At 41.9% G+C, this 20,917-nt stretch overlaps 1 protein-coding gene across 8 annotated transcripts in view; it reads right to left on the bottom strand.

Moving 5' to 3' along the window:
- POU2F1 (POU class 2 homeobox 1) overlaps positions 1 to 20,917 on the bottom strand; it is a 188,055-nt gene that overhangs the window by 74,707 nt on the left and 92,431 nt on the right. For 6 of the 8 annotated variants that reach the window (XM_043538438.1, XM_043538440.1, XM_043538442.1 and 3 more), the window contains 4 exons: positions 11,575 to 11,675; positions 8,448 to 8,501; positions 6,694 to 6,813; positions 4,692 to 4,871 (listed from right to left, as the gene is read on the bottom strand). In XM_043538438.1, coding sequence (XP_043394373.1) covers positions 4,692 to 4,871; positions 6,694 to 6,813; positions 8,448 to 8,501; positions 11,575 to 11,675 — 455 coding nt within the window. The remainder of the gene's footprint in view (positions 1 to 4,691; positions 4,872 to 6,693; positions 6,814 to 8,447; positions 8,502 to 11,574; positions 11,676 to 20,917) is intronic. The other 2 variants (XM_043538444.1, XM_043538445.1) reach the window with 1 other exon arrangement.

The raw sequence follows: 20,917 nt of genomic DNA, 5'->3' as shown, positions 1-20,917 counted from the left end.
TCAGCTCTGTGTTTACAACAGCAATGCAAATAAGCAAACCTGTGTGCTGTTTAAAGATCAGTGTCAAGATGGATTGGAGAGACTGGTCTCATCCATCTGCAACTGTAGAGGGTACAAGTTTTCCACAGTCTCTCTCAACTATGCCCAACACAGGGTTGCACTTTCATCTTACCAGGAAACCAAGGGTCACAGCTACATTTCATAAAGAGGATAGAATGCAGTAAATTTATAATTACATACCAAAAATCTATGTTAAAAGAACACTAACTGTAAAGTCAACAGTCAGGAAATGCCAGAATTCAGATTGTCTGTGCAATCCAAATTCAGTCCCTTTGTGTATATGTGTTATGATATAGTCTTTACTTGCACAATCACATACTACTTCTTCTATAGGACTGTGGCCTTATTCAGTGCACAAGATGGACCATGCTTGATTGATGAGCAGCTATTCAATATTTTGTTTCCTCCTTAGTCAGCGTGGCTGAAGGTATTATTTACTGCACACTATTCAAATCCTCCTCTAAACACAGAATTAATTTCTACAGGAGCTACTGTATTGTGCTCATCACTACAGCATTTAAGCACTTTACAAACTTGAATTTTTATAGCACCCCTGTAAAATGAGGTGGTGGTTTTATTCACATTTATAGATGGAAAACTGAGGAACGAAGAGATTAAGGTAAAAAGGTACCCATCAATTTTTGGTACCCAATTTTAGATGCCTAGAACCTAATTTTTCAGAGTACCTAGCATTTTATAGCACTTCACATGTTCAAAGCACAGTTCAGAGTTGCAGCTGATGTTAATGGAAGTACTCAGCACTTCTACAAATCAGCCCCCATGATCGCAAGTTCAGCACCCACAAAATGAGAAACACAGTTAGTGATCATCTGCGAAAAATTTGGTTTAAGTGACTTGCCCAGAATCACATAGGAACTCTGTGGCAGAGGCAAGGATAGACTTTAGAATTCATTTCTGCAGGGGGAGCATTCAGCTTCCCTAACCATAACATTGTTGTCCTTTCTCTTCCTGCAATCTCCTCCCTCATTCACTACCCAACACCTTCCAGCTTCTGCAACAAATGAAGCACAGGTCCTTCAGACAGCAGACACCTTTATTACGCAACCTTGAGTCATCCCCAGAGCAGTTCTATCCTGAGCATTGAATGAGAGAGGGGTCCTGCAGAATAAGTGGTATGCAATCATGTAAATAAAGACTAGATCATAATGATTATGACACGAAGGCAAGCTTAATACTGGCATTCCCTAATTTCTAAGTGTTTATTTTTGCAGTCTTAATAATGTTCTTTTAACATAGTGTAAATTCAGAAACTTACATACAAAACTAAAAAAGCAAATTCCATCCTGTGGCATCATATTGACACCCACATGGGTCATCAGCAGGGTTGCAACATTTAGGTCCATTGCACAGACCTTTGCCACTTCAGATTATGGTTTAACTGATAGCAGTAGTAGGTTCTCATCCTTTATGTGAACCAGTACTAAAAGAGGATGGGACACTTTGTCAGTGGGTTTCACAGATATCTGCTGACAGCAGAGGAATGGTGAGTGTCAGGAATCTTGGATCCCATTCTGTGGTGGGGAGAGGAGCATGCTCCAGTTGGCACAAACCCTTCTGCCCATTACTCCCAAGTGTGACCTCTTCTACCTAGTCCCCTCCAACCTGTCTCTGTTCCGTCTCTTCATCCCAGACCTATTCTCACCTAGCCAGTCTCAATATCCACTCAAGTTTTTCATCCCAGTCGCATTCTCCTTGCCCATCAAGTCCTAATCTGACCCAGTCTCCTCACTCAGCCATTCCCAGTTCCCACCCAACCCCCAGCTCTTTTTCCTGTCTCCTTACGCAGTCAGTCTCAATCCCCTACCGGCTCCTTCCTGGCTCACCTGATCTGTTTGTCTTCACCACCTGTCCTCCAATCTCACCTCCCCCACATTCCCTATCCCCAATTTTCTCACCACACTCCTCATCCTATCTAGTGTCCTGTTCATCTGCCAACCTAAACTTCTTGTCTCAGTCTCTTTGCCCACAAAGTTCCAATTCACCCCAGCTCTTTGCAGATCTCCTTTCCCCCACTCTACTCATTCACAGTCCAAGTCTCCATTTCCAACCACTCCCAGTCCCTGCAGCAGACAGTCCCGGTCTCCACACCAGGCTCCTAGGCCCAGTCTCTCTTCCCGAAACCCTTTGGCCAGCCTCCAATCCCAATGTTCCCTTTCCACCTCAATCAGGCTTTGTCCAAATTACTCCCTCCACTCCTCCCGCAGGTCTGGCTCTTATCCTCTCTGCATTCAAATCAGGCAGCTTCCTCCTCCATCTTCAGCAGGGAGTGATTGAAAGCATAGGAGAGAAGTCTCTGGGCTCTCAGTTCCAGTGACCCAGACTAGATCCAAGACAGCCTCGTGCAGCCCAGAGCTGCAATTGTAGGGAAAGTCCTGCCCAGCCCCAGGTTGGTATTTCTCAAGTGTGGATGGAATCTCTGGGGAACTGAACTGCTAAAATCTAAGAGTCTACTGAGCATGTCAGAACTACAATTTTTCAAAACACTGATAACTTGCCCAAATGTTGACAGATTTTCACAGAGGCAGCAAAACAAACAAACAAAAAACAAAACACAACTGTGACCCCACTTCCAAATTTCAAGCTCCGAAGCATGAGGGAGCTACGGATTCTCAAAGAAAAGGTCACCAAAAAATTTTAAACCTGGTCTCAGAAACAGCTGCACAATAAGTGGTGCTACCAGCCAGTACAGCGTGTGGAAACTATTGGACGCAGACAGGTTACTCAGATCAAGATAGAATATTGCATGCTAGGAACTTTATTTCCAGGAGACTGGACCTCCGTGTTGAAGATGAGGCCAGCAACAGGTTTCATTAGAGAACCTTGTGATCCACATTTGGTTACTCGTGTCTGGAGGGATCTAGAGACCTCCACGCTGTACATGTTAAGCACAGAATCAATGGTGCCTGGTTCTCCACAGTAGACTATGTCTACCTGGACAGATCCAAGGACTGCACTGCCACTCCTGCCAGGCACATACTCACTTTGGCTAGGAGTTCTTCAGAAGTAAGGGTGCCAGACCCTTAGTACAAGACTTCAACCTGGGTGGATCCAGGCACCAGAATCATTTTGGCAAGCAGTTCTCCAGTGACAAAGGGTGCTGGATCTCTGATGCTAGACCTGAAGCACCAGGATGGATCCAGGAACCTTAGAGACACTGGCATGAAGCACAGAGCCGGTGTGGTGAGTTAAGTCCAGCACATAGCTGACTTGGCATGAAGAGCCTTCCAGGTCAGTGGGGGTACAAGGCCAGCCTCCTGCTCCTGTTGGTCCTACAGTTCCCATTCCATATGGGTATCGTTCCCCCCCAGCCCTTTGTTGGATCATATTAAAGACGTTCTCTATTAAAATCACAAATGAGTTTGATTCCCCATAGTTTAAATTCCAGGGTATTACTAATTAAGAGGTCTCTTTGTTTTTGGTACTGTTTCTCTCCCTCTATGTGTGAAACTTGCAAGCTGCTAATTGCGTTAGTACATTCTAAGACAGTCTGTTCTCAAAGCAATTCACACAGAGAGAGACTCAAAGCAATACTCTAACAACAGAAACAGCACCCAGAGACTCCCCGCCCTTTTGTTGTATTAACAATTGTGATTAAAATAGAGATAGAGGATGTATGTGGATGGATGCTTGGTGTGGATAATAACTGAATGATCAGGGAGGTGCCAGCCTAAGAATCCAGTGTCCATCAGCTGAAGAAGGCGTCAAGTGGAAATAACCAGAGGACCCCAGGAGGGCAGACTGGAATCCACCCAACAGCCTCCAGAATGGGAGAACCAAAGAACAAGATAACATCTAGCAGCACGGAGCCGTCAGGAATGTGCTATCTGCTGATTGATTCAGCAATAGCATGATGAAGCAATTCCCATAGACTGGCATAGGAAAAAACTCCTATAAAAATGGACTCGAGAAAGTGAGAACTTTGGGGTCTGATTCTGCAAACCAACTTCCAGGAGCATCAGATGAGCATCTGACAAGGCCCTGCTCCCTCCTCATGTCCAGGCCACCTGGACAGTGGCTTGGCATGAGCAACTCTAAGGCTGGTAACTATGATAACAACCTTGCAGAACCTGTGTGTGTGTGTTTGTAGGAATGAATGTGTGAATAAATATGAGATTGAATGGAATGTTATAGCTATAACTAACTGCTTACTATGATTCTTTCTGTATTCACAATAAATGTGGTATTTTGCCTTTTTCCCTTTAATAAGATCCTGCTGGTTTTTATTTTATTGGTATAAAACCTTTTTTAAGAAAAGATAACTAACTACAAACAAAAATAGGCTCCAAAAAGGAAGAAAGTGAAAAATGAGAGAAGTGTTGAGGACAAGGTGTGTGATAAAAGTTTGTGGCACCATAAGCAGTGAAATAGAACTGAGGGGTAGTTGGGGACACAGCTTTTTAGATCCCCTGAAGTCCTCCATGAAGGGGTGAGGAAAAGGGAGGAATGAGTGATCCCAGCGGACACTGCTCAACAGAAGGTACTGGAAGCCTACGGCATAGGTGCCTTTGATCCCCCAAGTGAAAATATACAGAAGCCACTTGAAGAACAAGTGGATGTGTTTTTTCAGGTTAAATCTCCTTCCCTCAACCCACACAAGCCCCAGTGCTCACCTGTGCAATCTGTATTGGCTGAGAAAGAGGAATCTGCGTCATCGGCGTCGCAGCGGAGGCCGAGATGGTGGCACCTGCAGCGCTGTGCTGCTGACTGGCTGAATGCTGCACTGCAGCCGCCAGCAACTGCGCCTGTGCCTGTTGTAATAATAACTGCTGCTGGGCTGGCGTCAACGTGAGCTAGAAACAATTAGAGCAAACAGTCATTAACAGCAGAAAGAATTGTTCCCATTACAAACTACCAGCTATTAATCAGGTAACAGACATTGGCTAACCTGAACACCTTATGTAAGGGCAGCTGGCTACTCAACATAACATAGCAATCAACCTACAGCACAATTTTGGTAGAAGCATTGAAACTTTAAGTGTTATGCTGCAATCAGAACCTGAGGAATCATGTAAGCTTCTCCACAGTTCTACTACAAGGTTCATGCAAAAAGGTAATTAACTAGCATGCAAAAAGAATCAGCCCTGACAGGATTTGAAAGGAAATGTACACCGAACAGAACAGCAAGTGATTAGCCAGATGAAAGAAAAGCAGGAGTACTGGCTGTGGCTACTGAATGAACTGATAACACCCCAGCTGCTTCACATTAGCATGAATCCCTGCCATATTCCATCATTTCCATTATGCCCTAAGATATAAGTGAAGAACATGAGCTCCATTTGTTTCACTCCAAGTCTCTCCTCCCATCTGCCTTTTTGTTTTATCATTATTATTATTAACAGAATAGAGTTGGCAAGTTTACATCCCTTCATCTTCCAAACACGCATTATCTCTATGAAACAGGTGGCTAGCCTCTCCTTTACACGTAAATGAATTCTGATGTCCACATTTAATACAATCCCCATCCACACAAACCTGGAGTCTGGAATGCCTCAGTACCACAGACATTCATCAGACAAAACAAAAATGACTTATTTAGAATAGGTTTTAATAACTTTCTTCCGCCACATAATTTTTTTTGTTGTTGAAAGCAAATGTACTTTAAAATAGTAAAATACAAATTAAATTAAACAAAACCAATTAAATGTGGGCCTGGATAATTTACACAGCTATTCTATTTTGAGGATTCCGCAGCAAACGGGACTGAATTAGACATGGCACCGTTCAAGTTTGCAGGTGACATCACCCAACAATTTAAATCATAGACCCAATGCATTGATGGAATAACCTCCTAATTCCCCATTCATGGGCAAAAACCTCAATCTGAAGAGCTGGTGAAATGGAAATAACCTCTCCAACCAAACCAATCCACTCTCAAGTTTGTTTTTCTAATTAATTTTAAACACTTCTGGGAGTTGCAACAATTTCACAAGCACAACTACCCTTTAAAAAAAAACAAACACCAAACTTCCACACCCCCAAAACTTTACTATTTAAAACAAACAAAAAACTCTAGAAAATTCAAGACTGACAGGTAAAATGGAGGGGCTGAATTCTGTGAAGCATAAGCAAAAAGGCTGATGATATCTAAAGATCGAGTTGCTCAGAGAACACAAACTTTATGCCCGTTGCAAAATATTAAAAAAGTTAGGGGATATAAACTGTAATAAAGTTCCCATCACTTTTGCTACACATGTAGCAAAATTTTGACATGGTGTTTCCCTCTTATGCTTCTGTATGGTCCCGCACTGAAGTCAAAATATTGATTTTCTGATATCCATGACTTCTACAACAGGCTAATGTCAAACCTAGAGTTTTGATTTCATTGCAGGGTCAAGTAGGAGAAAATAACAGGAACGAAGAAATTCCAATATTGTAATACAAATTTCTCCAACAAACATCAGGCACTAAGAACTACTGACAAGCAGACTGCTTTTTATATAAAAATGTTCTTGCTCCCCTCGCCACCTGTATGAAAGTTCCTCTTTAATGAAATGACAGTAACCTTGGACAGCCACTCTACTATCTGTTTGGTGGGTGATTCTAATCGGATGGCAAATTATGGCAGTACTGCCAGACAGGAGGCTTACTACAATTCTCTTGAGTAAACCTTACCCCGGTGATCTGTCCTCCGGCCAGCATGAGCTGGGTCTGGGGTATGGCCGCCTGCACTGAAGGCTGCTGGGAAGGCTGGCTTGGCTGCTGGGTGTCCCCAGATTCTTCATTAGATTTAGACTAGGAAAAAAATATAACTCTTTATAGTGTAAAACAGATGTTAATGTGTACACTACTATCTCTACACTGTACATCAAAACCTTTCATCTGCATACAAAAAACCCTTGGGTTCATTTTAAGAGTGAGTTTAAGAAATGGCTCTTTCTGCCCACCTTCTCAACTATGACTGCTCCAACATGTGTAGCTAACACAGTTTAGGGTTAAAACAAAGCAAAACACCCAGTTCTTTTGTACGTGAAATATTTTCAGATATCACTTTGTTTGCCGCAGCATCATTGAAGTTGATGCTACTTTTTACCACAAAGAAAAAATATTTGCCCACCACAAAGCACTTAAAATTATTCACGGACTAAAATCCAGAACAATGGAGTGAAGGGAGTATATGTTTTTCAAACATCTGCATTAAGAACATTAAGTCAACAGAATGCTAGCTAAACAGGGGACTGGTTTGAAATGCCCTCAGATGCTTCACTGAATCTAGTAAGAAGCCAAACACAAATTGTCTTAAAATAAAAAATTTAGCATTTATATAGCTGTGCAGTGTGTTTTACTCAAAATCTTTTCTTTTTTTTTTTTTTTTTAAATGGAGAAGAGAATACGGCAGCCATGAGGAAGGAAATGCAAGAAAGTGTCTGAAGAGGAAAGAGAGGGTTTTATGGTAATTAAAACTGGTTATGCAGAGCATTAAAATTCTGCATAGATTTGCATATTTTCCACCACCTGTTTTGGGGACTGCAGAGCAGGCTAATTAACATAAAGCCTCTGATTAATTCTGCCAGTCACTGAGAGATAATCACAGCATAGGACTGTAAACATTCTGCACTAGTGATACAGCCTGTTTGCCAACATCTCTCTCAGGGATGGAAGTTTACCATGGCAACCAAGGCAATTTTCTGCCTCCTTTCTCTTAAAAAGGAACATCACTGTATCTCCCCTTCTTTCTAAAGCATCACCACATGTAACTGGGTCCATGTTCTATTTGGCTTCATGGAATGCACTATCCCAGTTCTTTAGTATATTGCAATATTGAAACCAGTTTTCAATAAAACTACATCCCTTTCCCCTTTCGGCATGTTGCTTGAACATTGTATTAAAAGGAAGCAGTAGGTTGATTGAAATGCTATGGAGCATTCTGCATCACACAAAGTTTGAATGCTTTGCTATACCATGCAGATCAATGAGGAGCAAGTAGCCCAGCTTATTTTTAAATTACTAGGTATAATTTACTTGATGCTGTAGGAAACCCAAGCGATCCACACCAGCAACATTAAAAATCAATGCTACATCGGCCCCCTACGTTCAGCTTCCAAAAACAGTTTGCAAAGTAATCTATGATTAAAATAAGGCTGGAATCAAGGAACATGTGAGATTATTGGAGTTAGTAATGCAGCATGAGAAATATTTACAACAGCTCACTAACCTCTGACACAAAATTATTAGTACCAATGCATTAATCTGCTCCTACTGCTGACCATCACCCAGTCTGGTCTGCATCTGTGAAACTATTACTACTCAACCTCTTATTTTACAAACCCAAACAAACATAATTAGAATGGGACAGCTTGCAGCCTGAAAACTATCTTTAATGAAACAGATACTTGATGGAGAATGGGAGAAGAAGGGGCAGTCCTTACCTGTACATTTAAGGACTGAGCAGCAGCCTGTAAACTTGTTCCAGCGAGCTGGACCTACAACACAGTGCAAAGAACTGAGATGAAGTGAAGTAACAGTCATATAAAACTTTGAAAGATAAAACACAGACCCCCTAAAGCATTCTGCAGTAGCTGAAAGTAGGGGTAGTGCTAAGAAATATTAGACAAGTCCATATGGACCTTGCACAGTGTTATCTGTCCACCTCTTACTGAGAAAAGATTCTGTCAGGTTAGGATCTCTGGGTGTTGATGTGAATCTGACTATGAATGGACCATTTTGGGGTGGATGAGTCTTCTTTGGGAAATATAATTTTTATGCAGAAATTGCCTAAGTTTTTAAAACAAAAACCCTATTAATCATTTTCCTAACTTCAGAACAGACATTACCCCAAATATGCATGCTGCATTCACCACGTTCCTTACATCACACAATGGGAATTTACACATGCAGCTGGAACCTCATATACCCATAAAAACTGTTCTCACACATCAATCCACCACCCAAGCACTCTCACTGTCCCTAAACACTGCAAAAAAAATTACATACAGAGGACGGGATACCCTTAACAAGGGCAGCATTGACTGAAGTGTACTCAAACTCAAATTCAATTTTTGAGATTGATTACATGGTCCAATACTCCCAAGAAAGCATTTGGGGAGAGGCGGGGGGCAGGAAAGTGAAATGAAAGCAACATTCCAGAACTTGGGATTTTTAAGAGCAAGACAGAGACAAAAATATTATGAACAGGAAAAACATTCTCTCTCCTGTTACCACATAAGTTATATGTTCATACACTGTAGTCAGTTTCAACAACCCTCTTCATGTTACCATCATCAGCATCATTCCTACTACAAAGGAAGAATGTTACGTAATTGCCAATTCTTCCAAAGGGCAGGATTATAGCCTGTAGAATATTTCGTCACTGACCATGCTTGAAATCCACTGCTCTACTGGGAACCAGGAAACACATAATGAGTACAAGAAAAACAAATAATCAAATGTGGTATGCTGTCCTTTAAGGAAAGGAAGACATCCCTACACTGAGATGTGTTGCATGAGAGCAATAACATATTTAACTTTACTTGCTTTCCTGTTGGCTCTATGTGGGTTGGGGAGCTTTAGTTCAGATCCAGGTACAAAAATTCCATGCTGAGGCAGCTCTGACCTTGCAGAGCCATCTCTTGAAATGTTTCCTGCCTTCCTGGGCGGCATTCTACAAGATTTTCTGCATTTCCTCTGTCGCCAAACAAAATTTCTCTCTAGAAAAGCCCCTCACCCTCAAATTGTTGCAGATAAGTTTAATTTGCCCTGCCTGTTGTGTTCTGAGATTTCAACAACATAAAATAGCCCAAACAGCATAATTATAAACTGCTGTCCTAGTGAAATAGCCTAGATAGAATTATTTTTACCTTTCTCAGCACTAAAGGTTGACCTTACAAACTTAGGTCTCTTAAGTGCAGCCAGCACACACCTGAACATAGATCCTGTTCTCTCTCTCCGCCCCACCCCCACCCTCCTATGCACACACTTTCCTATTAGAGTATTTTATAAGACTGTTTCTGAATGGCACCTTGTATTGTATTTGGCATTGGTCAGGTGTAAAGAACTCCATCTTGAGAGTAATCACAGCTGTCACCACTAAGAATTCCTATACTGGAAGACACTAATAGTTCATATTTAAGGTGGCAGCCAGTCTGACACTGGCCATTGCCAGATGCATCAAAAGAAAGCTTGGAGATTTCTTGAAACTAGAGATTCAAGAAATGCAGCATACATCATCATCACAAAAAAGTTATGGTCCTAGCAACTTTTTAAAAATAATTTTCAGGGCAAGGTGACAAAATACTGTACTGATAAAAGTTATTGATTTCAGACAAGTTCACCTGACAAATGAACATTAAAACAAGCTGTATTGGAAACACAAAAGACCTTCAGAGCTCCTGAATTTGCACACATTACTGACATGCACATTCAGGGTGCTGAGAGCGAAGTGTGCAAGAAAGGCATTCTCAAACAGCCTATTGGTTCAATGTACTCAAACATTCACACTGTTATTCCAGAGGTCCTAGGTAAACCTCTATTCTCTGGAAAATTATTATTTTGTGACAAACAAAAGTACTGAATGCTCAGTACAATAAAATGGCAGCTCTGCGCTCTTAAAAGTGAACATAAAAGCCTGAGTACCTCAATTATACTATAACAATTGTGTAACCCTGGACCCTGAACACACAGGGTCAGCCAATTAGCTCCAGTAATTTTAAGTTTAAACTTGGTGCCAGGGAAGAGAAAGACATTTGTTCTCAGACCCTAAGTGTGATCAGACACCCTACCTCTGAAGTATAGCTTTGACTCCATAAGAATAGGGGCTGTAGAGAAGCAATGAAGGGAAATAGAAGCCTGAATATCTTAAGGAAAACAACTCCATGAAATAAATCTTCCTAAAAATCACTCAGAAATTTGTAGAAACATATGCTTGTCTAGTTCCATCATTTTAAGCTTTCCTTGAGCATGGGAAGCTACAGGAGGATTTGAACTCTGTACTGGTAGCCCTCACTACCACTTCTCCTTTCTTTGACTAGACATTGACAAGTTCCAGGTCCAAGCTGGGACAGTTACTGGGCAAATATTCTTAAGAGAAGAAACCAAGTCTGGCCTTGTCTTTGGACACCTGTGATTCTAATGGACACGTTCCCAAAGGGAGTAAACATTGAATCCTAGTGGCCTGTTCAGTTCCAGAGTATTCATTTCCTACGCCCTTCATCAGATTTTTGAAAGAACTATGAAAGGCATATGGTGTTTTAATTATAGGTACTCTCATCTGTAATATGGCTCTGTGGTGGCATCTGTTATCTAAAAGTTCCCCAAAGAGCTATTTTCCAATAATAATTCTCAGAGTATTTGATATGTGGGCTACAGATCAGTACAATAATTCATGACTAGCCTCCAACATTTAGCAGGCAGAAAAAAAAAATCTCACATCCTACTCAAGATGACAGTGCTCCCCTGCACTACTCAGGTTCAGCTGCCAACTGTACAGAAAAAAAAGAATCTTTCCCCATCCATTTCTTTCCCAAACCACCTCCAGTTTAGAATGTGTCTTGGTTTTACCTGATGAAGGTGTCCAAGGAAGGCCTGAGCCTGGGCTGTAGAGATTGCCCCTCCAACGGGCACAGGCTGCTTCTGAAAGTCCAGGCCATTTGTCTGTGTGCCTGAAGAGGCAGAAGAAATTACAAAACTGTTGAACAGGACTCAAAAAGAAATATTAAGAAATTTTAAATTAATTCTTGCTGAAGTCTCCTGCTACTCTGGACTTCTAACTCTTAATTCCATGAAACGTCCTCCAATAACAACAAAGGTTTGAGTCTCCCCAGAAATGAAAGCAGCACTGTCACTCCCAGCAATTAATATATACTATGAGCCAGTTAAACATGAGCAATTTCATGGCCCCCTTAATGCCTATCGTCTTGATCACCCTGCTCTATCAGTGCTGACAATGGTTTCACAAGAGGATGCTCTGTAACTGTATGTGCCTAGGTTTAAGCTCATAGTTCAGTTTTGCAAGTACCCTCTACCTAACAGCTTGCTGCTGATGGCAATTTTGAAGTTCAGACTTCTGCGAAAAACAAGGGTCACAGTGGTAGTAACACATAATACCTACTTCTTTTTCATCAATAGATCTCAAAGCGCTTCATGTTGAAAAGAATGCTTTTTTTACCTTAAATACATTTAAAGAAAGTGAAGGGTGAGGGGAGAAGGCAACAGGGAAATGGTAGTGCCACATCTGCATTAGAACATGGGGACATAGTATAACTATATACCAGTGTTCTGATGAATGTTTGTGCAGAGGTCTTGTTACGCTAGATTGCTCTTGTTCTATGATCTTTTATCCACTTTAAAATAATTTAAAACTGATTGCCTCTTTGCACTCTCCCCCCTCCCCCTTCCCCCCAGAAGGCCTGGAAGAAGGGAAAGCCCAAAAGCTAATGCTGGCACATCTGGTTGAGAGAAATGAAAAGTATTGGAAACTTTTTTCCAAGATATTGTCAAAGATTTTTCTCTTCTGCTAAAAAACAGCTATACCGTGGTTTCAGGAATCATTCCTCCATGTTAAGTGAAGGCACTAGAATAAGTATTGTAGACAACTGCTTTGGTACATTGTTGGTATCATTACCACCCACTACAACATCCTCCTCGACTATTAGTGACTATGGCAAGGGATATTTCCAGTTTATAAAACTGCACCCATGTTCTGTAGCAGATGACACAATACACAGATTCCAAGGCCAGAAAGAACCACTGTGATCATCTAATCTGCCCTCCTGTATAACATGGGTCATAGATTTTTCACAAATTCCTAGTGCATATGTTTTTATAAAAATCCAGTCTTGATTTAAAAATTGCCAGTGATGGAGAATCCACTAGGACTCTTGCTACATTGTTCTAATGGTTAAGTACTCTCACTGTTTAAAATGTACACCTTATTTCCAGTCTGAATTTAACTAGCTTCAAATAACCTCTCTACTCTTACTCAAGATTCCCGTTTATACATCCAAGGATTACATTAGCCCTTTTTGGCAACAGCATCGCACTAGGAGCTCATGTTTACCTTATTATCCACCATGACCACCAAATCTTTCTCAGAATCCCTGCTTCCCAAGACGGAGTCCCCCATCTTGTAAATATGGCCTACATTCTTTGTTCCTAAATGTATACATTTACATTTAGGTTATTCAAATACGTATTGTTTTCTTGAGCCCAGCTTACTGAGTGATCCAGATTACTCTGTATCAGTGACCTGTCCTCTTCCTTATTTACCACTCCAATCTGTGTGTCATCTGCAAACTTTATCAGTCATGCTTTTATGTTTTCTTCCAGGTAATTGATAAAAATATTGAATAGCGTAAGGCCAAGAGTCGATCCTTGTGGGACTCTGAGAAACATACCCACTTGATGTGATTCCTATTTACAATTACATTTTGAGACCTATCAGCTAGCCAGTTTTAATGTATTTAAAGTACACCATGTAGATTTTATACCTTTTTAGGTTTTTTTCATCAAAATGTGGTGCGGTACCAAGTCAAATGTCTTACAGAAGTCTAAGTATATTACATCAATACTATTACCTTTATCAACCAAACTTATGTCATAAAAAAAAAAAGATATGAAGTTAGTCTCAAAGGATCTATTTTCCATAAACCCATGTTGATTGACATTAATTATATTATCCTCCTTTAATTCTTTATTAATCGAGTCTCGTATCAGCTGCTCCATTATCTTGCCTGGGATCGATGTCAGAATGACAGGTCTATAATTATCCTAATCTTCTAAGAAATGGGGTGACTAAAATGAGAAAAAAACAATGTGCTTAGATTTGGAGGAAATTTCAGTAGGATCACTGTACTGCTTCATCCTAAAAGCTATCAGATTTTGTCTCCGGGGATGGACAGGTGCTCAACTAATTCATGAATGCCCATGGCTTATTATAACAATCCCTAACCCACTAGCCCCCCTTACTGTTGTATGACTACAGTGATATTAACAGGCCACTTCACCTTGAATAGTCCCTTAGAATATGTGCTAATTACTTATGCTAATCTGTTCGACCTTCTATTTAGCTGAAGGGTTCTGTGTAGCGCGAAAGCTTGTCTCTCTCACCAACAGAAGTTGGTCCAACAAAAGATATTACCTCGCCCACCATATCTCTCTAATATCCTGGAACCGACACAGATACACCACCACTGAACACCCTCTCCTGACCCCCCATTTTATTCAGATTAAAAGTTATGGCTAGCAAACCTGAGTTATCGACTAAGTGAAAGAGATGCAGTTGTTATATCAGCGGACTTAGGCATCACTTTAAAAATCCATGAAAGCAAGTGTAGCTTATTTTCAGGAAAATCAAGGAGGCAAATAGGCTTGGGAGGATTAGATTTTATTGGTAAATATCTGTAAGCAAGACACGAGAAGTAATTCTTCCACTCTGCACTGATTAGGCCTCAACTGGAGTAGTGTGTCCAGCTCTGGGTGCCACATTTCAGCAAGGATGTGGATGTGGACAAATTGGAGAGAGTCCAGAGAAGAGTAACAAAAATGATTAAAGGTCTAGAAAACATGACCTAGGAAGGAAGATTAAAAAAATTGGGTTAGTCTGGAGAAGAGAAGACAGAGGGGACATGATTACAGTTTTCAAGTATGTAAAAGGCTGTTACAAGGAGCAAGGAGAAAAATAATTTTTCTTAATCTCTGAGGATAGGATAAGAAGCAATGGGCCTAAATTGCAGCAAGAGAGGTTTAGGCTGGACATTAGGAAAAACTTCCTAACTGTCCGGGTGATTAAGCAGTAGAATAAATTGCCTAGGGAGGTTGTGGAATCTCCATCATCGGAGATTTTTTAAGAGCAGGTTAGACAAACATCTGTCAGGATTGGTCTAGATAATTAGCCCTGCCAGGAGTGCAGGGACTGGACTAGATGACCTCTTGAACAGTAGCGTAGCTGGGAGGGAGCGGGGCAGTGGCCCCTCCCCCACCGAACAGAAGTGGCGCCTTTTTAATTCTTTGACGACTCCAGCGGCGGGTCAGGCGGCGCTCCAGGTCTTCAGCAGCACTTTGGCATCGGGACCTTCACTTGCTCCGGTCTTCGGCAGCACTGCGGTGGCAGGGGTGTGTCCTTCAGTGCTGCCGAAGAGCGGAGCGAGTGAAGTGCTACTGAAGACCTGGAGCACCGCCGGGTGAGTACTAGCTGATGGCGCCTTTTTTTCTTTTTTTATCTCCACTCCCCCTGTTTTTTCCACCTGGCTACGTCACTGCTCTTGAGGTCCCTTCCAGTTCTATGATGACTGCTGGGGGAGGATACACGAATGGGACTTTTGCACACACGTTGTGATGGTCTTGCCATCAGCTGAGGGATTGTTTTATGCAGGTGGGTATGCAAAGAAGCATATTTAAACTCTGTCTGGTGAATAATCAGTTCTGAGCCACACTGGAAGGCAGCACATTCGGAGTCTTGCATGTTCTATGATGAAGGTGCTGGCTGCCATGTGCCCCAGCAGCTGAAGACAGTTCTTTATCAGAGTTTGGGGACTGAGCTGAATTGTGTTGGCTATGCTAGAAGGAGCCACAAATCTGTGCAGAGGAAGGTAGACTCTTGCTGTTACTGAATCAAGATGTGCCCCTATTTGCCCTAAGTTTTGCACAGGGGTCAGAGTGGATTTTTGAAAGTTTAATTGAAGGCTAATTCGAGGAAGAAATCTGTGGCCTCAGAAGTTGCCTGAGGCGTCAGTTCCAAGGAGCGGCCTTTCAGCTGCCAATTGTCCAGGTAAGGGAATACTATCTTTCCTGTTGAGCTGTGCTGCTACTACTGACCTGACTTCCTAAAGATCCTCAGAGCAGATGGCAGGCCAAAGGGGAGCACTTGGTATTGAAAGTGGCCCTGATCAACAGTGAAACAGATATTGTTTGTGGGATAAGAAGGATCACAATATGGAAATATGCATCTTGAAGATTGAGGGCTAAGAACCAACCCTCTTACTCTATTATCGCTGCAAGAGTCACCATTTTGAATTTTTGTGTTTTCACATAGGTGTTGAGTAGCCTCAAATCTAGGCTGGGTCTCCTAACTCCACTCTTTTTTGGTATCAGGAAATACCCTGAATAAACCCCCTGCCCTCTGTGCTGCGGGGGGACTGGTTCTATAGCTCTCATGCATAAGAGTCTATTTCTTGATGAAGCAAGGTCTTGTGAGAGGGGTTCCTAAAGAGGGACAGGGAAGGGGGATTTGTAGGTGGAAACGTAGTAAAGTAGATGGTGTATCCTGTGGAGATGATCTCCAAAACCCACTTATCTACAGTGATTGTCTCCCAAGCCCACCAGAAGTGGTAAAGGCTATTGCCAAAGGGAAGAAGGCAGGTGGATTGGTGCAGAGGAGGATGACGGTAATTCGGGCCCTCGACTAGCCCATCAAAATTGCTGCTTCGAGGTGGAAGGGTGCAAGGCTGAGAAGTGGACGATTTCCTTCTCTGGAATCTGGGTCTCTTTTGATGCAGTTCACATGGCTCCTGGGAGGTATGAAATTGAGCAGAGTAGGCTCTCAGAGCCATCTGGGACTTGCTGAGTTTCCTTTTGTAGGTGTGTGTATACAGATACCAATAAAATGCAAGGCAGCCCTAGAGTCCTTTAACATTTGCAGAGATTCATCCATGTTGTCCAAAACCAACTCAGACCCATCAAAAGGAAGGTCCCCCACTGTATTCTGGACCTTTTTTGGAAATCCGGAGAGTTGGAATGAGGAAGCCCTTCTCATAACTACTGCTGTAGTGATCGAATGGGAGGCAATATCAGCGGCATCGACACAGGTTTATAGAGATGCCCAGGCAAGTAATTGTCCCTCTGTAATAAGTGCCTGGAATTGCTCCCTGTGTTCTGCCAGTAAGTGGTCAACAAAAGAGTTCAGTCTGGTGTAGTTTACATGATAAAATTTTGACATTAGTATGTGGTAATTGGCGATTCTAAATTGTAAGGAAGCTGAGGAATAAGATTTCCTGCCCAGGAGGTCCAGACACTTGTGCTACCTTCCTCATTCATTAACTGCGTTGAGTACCAAGGAGTTAGGTGAGGGATGAGAAAATAAAAATTTGGAGTCCTTTGCTGGGACATAATATTTCTTATCTGCTCTCTTGCACATAAGCAGAATAGTAGCTGGAGTGTGCCAGATGATCTTTGCTGGTCCAGAAGGGCTTTGTTTATGGGCAAAGCTATGCAGGTAAATGAGGGTGAATGGAGGATATTAAGCAGCTTATGATGAGGTTCTTTAACCTCCTCAAGAGAGATCTGTAAGGAGTCAGCAATTTTCTTCACCAGATCCTGGAACTGCTTAAAATCATCTGCCCAGGATGGCGGAGGAGGCATGACAGCTTCATCCGGAGTTGAAAATGAGATGTTGGCCACAGGAGAGACCTCCTCATCGGTTCTAGCTTCCTGCTCCTCAAAGGAGATGGTGATAGCATTTTGTGCCACAAGTAGTTATAGTTTCAGACACTTCTGGAAAGGGGCCTCCACAGGAGTGATGAGGAGAACCCTGAATTGATATTTGAGACACAGAGGCAAGGTCTTCATTGGAATCCTCTTCTTATAAATCACTCTGGAATGGTGGGGCACCTGGAGAGAAACTGAAGTGAAAACGTCGGTACCGGATGAACTTCAGGAGATCGACGTTCTTAGTACTGACAGCACATCAGAGCCAAACAGCAGAGAACTAGATGTCTCAGATACAGCCAGGTCCTGGGGAAAACAGAACTCCTGGGGTACTGAGTGTGTTATCGGTTCAAGTCCTTGTCCTGCATCGAGGTGATGGTCGAAGGCACTGATGGTTCCGTGGGTCTCCAGCACTCTGAGGGAAGTGTGGTCGGAGCCCAAGCCAGCTTCTTTGGTACCAAGGAAGCAGAGGAAGAGCTTTCCTTGCTGCCTCAGTCTGCCAACTGTACCAATTATCTCTCCGGGCCTGAGGCTTTGCAGTCTCTCAGTCTAGCAGTACCCTGGGTACCTGCGGAACCAGCAGCCTCACAGGTACTTGATTGAAGAACAGATTGTGCCAAAGTGGCTGAAGACACTGACAACCTTGACTTTTTAGAGGTAGATTTCCCTGCCTTGTGAGCCCAAGGAACAGCACTGCATGGGCGAACTGTCCTCGGTTCCTTCTCAGCCACCTCAGCCTGAGACAGAGCTCTGACAGTTGTACCCGTTGAGATTTCCTCAGTGTTGTCCTCATTTCTTATTCTAGTAGTTAGAGTAATGTTACTACAAATAGTCAGTAAGTAGCAGTAATTCTAGCTTTCTAGTTTTAAAAAATTTTTAAAAATTCTCTCATATATAGATACTAGATAGTAGTTCTTGTTCACTGGGAGGTTCTGCCCAGTTCTCCCGGCTTCAAAAGTCTGTTGTACAGGGAGGCGATCCGGTAAGTGATAGGCACTTCCACTGCATCCGTTGCCTCAGGTAATTGCACGTTGCCAAGAAGCATACCTTCTGTCTGGCACTGAAGTCCAGAGCCAGAAAAAACGGAGATAAAACTTCGTCTTCTCATGATGGAGAGAGCTCGCCAAGCCTGACTTCTGATCCAGGCCAAGGGACTGTACACCAGTCTCCACTATATCAGAGCCCCAAACCTCCAGGGCCTCTAAAAGGAAGACCACAAAACTCCTCTAAGAAGTCCTCCGAGGACTGTGCCCAGGGCTCACCAGGCAGGGAATCTACCTCTATAAAGCCGAGGTCATTGTGGTCTTCGGCCACTTTCGCACCATCTTCAATGCCGAACAACAGATTGAGCTATTCCCTCCATCACATACATTGCTGCATCAAACCACCATACGAGACATGAATGGCAGTCACTCAGATACTCCCAGAGTTAGCAGTGAAAGATCATTGGTGGATATTGAAGAGACTTATACCAGGAATATTGATAATTATACTATGCATCTGTTTAGTGGCTTTCAATAGAAGGAAAAGTTTTACAAAAGGTGTACAAATACAATCACTCTTTTAGAGATAGGAAAAACTTAGATACAGAAAGTAGCCTAAGATTACACAGCAGTTCATTTATAGAATCAGGACTTCTGATTCTCCTTCTCATGCTCTAGACACCGAATATGCTGTCTCCCCTCTACTTGCATCTCTCTTATAATACACAGATATAGTAGACTAGCATCCAGGAACACTGGAAAATTGTAGTTTCAAGAAGATTATGGATTTTGCAATTTTTCTCTTTTCTACAAATTTAAAACGTTTATTCAAACATAACAAAGCTTTTACAGTACTCTCAACTGCAGAGTTACCATGGAAAGCCTGAATCAGAAAACAATTTCTGGCCAAATAGTGGTAGCAATTAAAAAAAAAAGTGTGTTATGTTCAAAGGCCTCTGAGACAACTTAAAATATTAAAATTTTACCCCTCTGAAATAATTTACTTCAATGAGCTATGAAGTTTAAAGACTAGGGGTCTGATGACAGTCTTTCTATTGACTTGAAGGACTTTGGATTAAGCCTTAATTTATGTTACTAACATTAAGCATGGCCGTCAAAACAACTAGTACAACAGCAACAAAATGAACTTATTTTTAATGCTCACCTGCTCTTTTCTTCAAGCCTTTCTTCAAGGACCTTTGCTAGACCTCTAAACCAGAACTTTCCTGTTTGTCAAACAGTCTAGGCTGGAATAAGCCTGGGGTCTACCCTGCCTTTTAGCCTTCATGTTTGTTCAGTTTTCCCTCTGGGAGGGAAGGGTGGTAGAGAAAATTCCCCATATCCTTATATCACCATCTAAAAACTGCACTCAGCTGACCTTTGAAATTTCAGATCTGTTTTTAGAATTCTTACAAGTCTATAAGGCATGAGTGTTTAGCTTTAGTTTCTTAAAATACAAATCCCTCCACAATTTCTGAATGCTCTATGCATATCAGACAACACAATTTCCTGAGCATAATTTCTTTGTAGCAATTACAGCGAAGTGCCTTCACCTCCAGCCTGGACGATGGACACAGATTCCAAGGCCAGAAGGGACCAGGTGTGATCATCTAGTCGGACCTCCTGTTATAACATAGGCCATAGAACTTCCCGAAAATAAATTCTATAGCATATATTTTTTAGAAAAACAACCAATCTCACTGACTCCTCTGTTCCAAAACTTCATAAATATAACTTATTAAAAGGGTGTTATAAAATGACCAGACCTCAGTCTTCTATTTGGAAATCCAGCAGAGTTATCCCACTTTGCTGCTTGGTTATGCTTTATGTGAGGTGTTGCGTAAATGATTAAGCTTACTTGATAATGTAGCAAGAATTAATAGATTTGTCAATGTGTGTATATATAAAATATCTTTGTTTAGAATGTATAATCCTGGTTAAAGATGAATTACAGATTATTCAAATTGTATGCAAGTTCTATTTTTCCTTGGGAACAGACCGGTCTACATGTGCTCAACAAAAAGTCCATAGTCACCCTCCCTACCTTATGACAGCAGTGAGCAGTCACTTTGAGGGCAACCTGGTTCAGTCCCACTAGAAACAATGGGGGACTGCAGCCATCTTTGCAGATGGTAGATAGAGGCTCCCTCAGTAAAGGATGTAAGGCATCCCCAAATGTTTCAGTTCTTTCCACTAAACCGCACAATCCTATGAGAGTAGAGCTCCAAGGAAGAGGAGAAGGTGGTTAGGTAAGTGTGAATATATACAGGAAACACTCCTGACAAACCACTATTTGTAATTAAACAAACCATTTTTTCTTCCTTCAAGGTATCATCTTGCATATTCCCTCTTGTGAGGTTCTACCTGGCAATATATTCCCAGGAAGGTGGGATGAGGCATTCTAATGAACTGTCCCCTCCCAAAGAAAGCATCAAATCAAGATTCCATGTTAGGAGAGAACTGCTGTGTAAATGTGTATACAGGACTCCAGGTAGCAA

The sequence above is a fragment of the Chelonia mydas genome, chromosome 1 (genome assembly GCF_015237465.2).
Source record: "Chelonia mydas isolate rCheMyd1 chromosome 1, rCheMyd1.pri.v2, whole genome shotgun sequence".
NCBI classification, from domain to species: domain Eukaryota; kingdom Metazoa; phylum Chordata; order Testudines; family Cheloniidae; genus Chelonia; species Chelonia mydas.
This window is presented reverse-complemented; position numbering and strand designations above follow the sequence as displayed.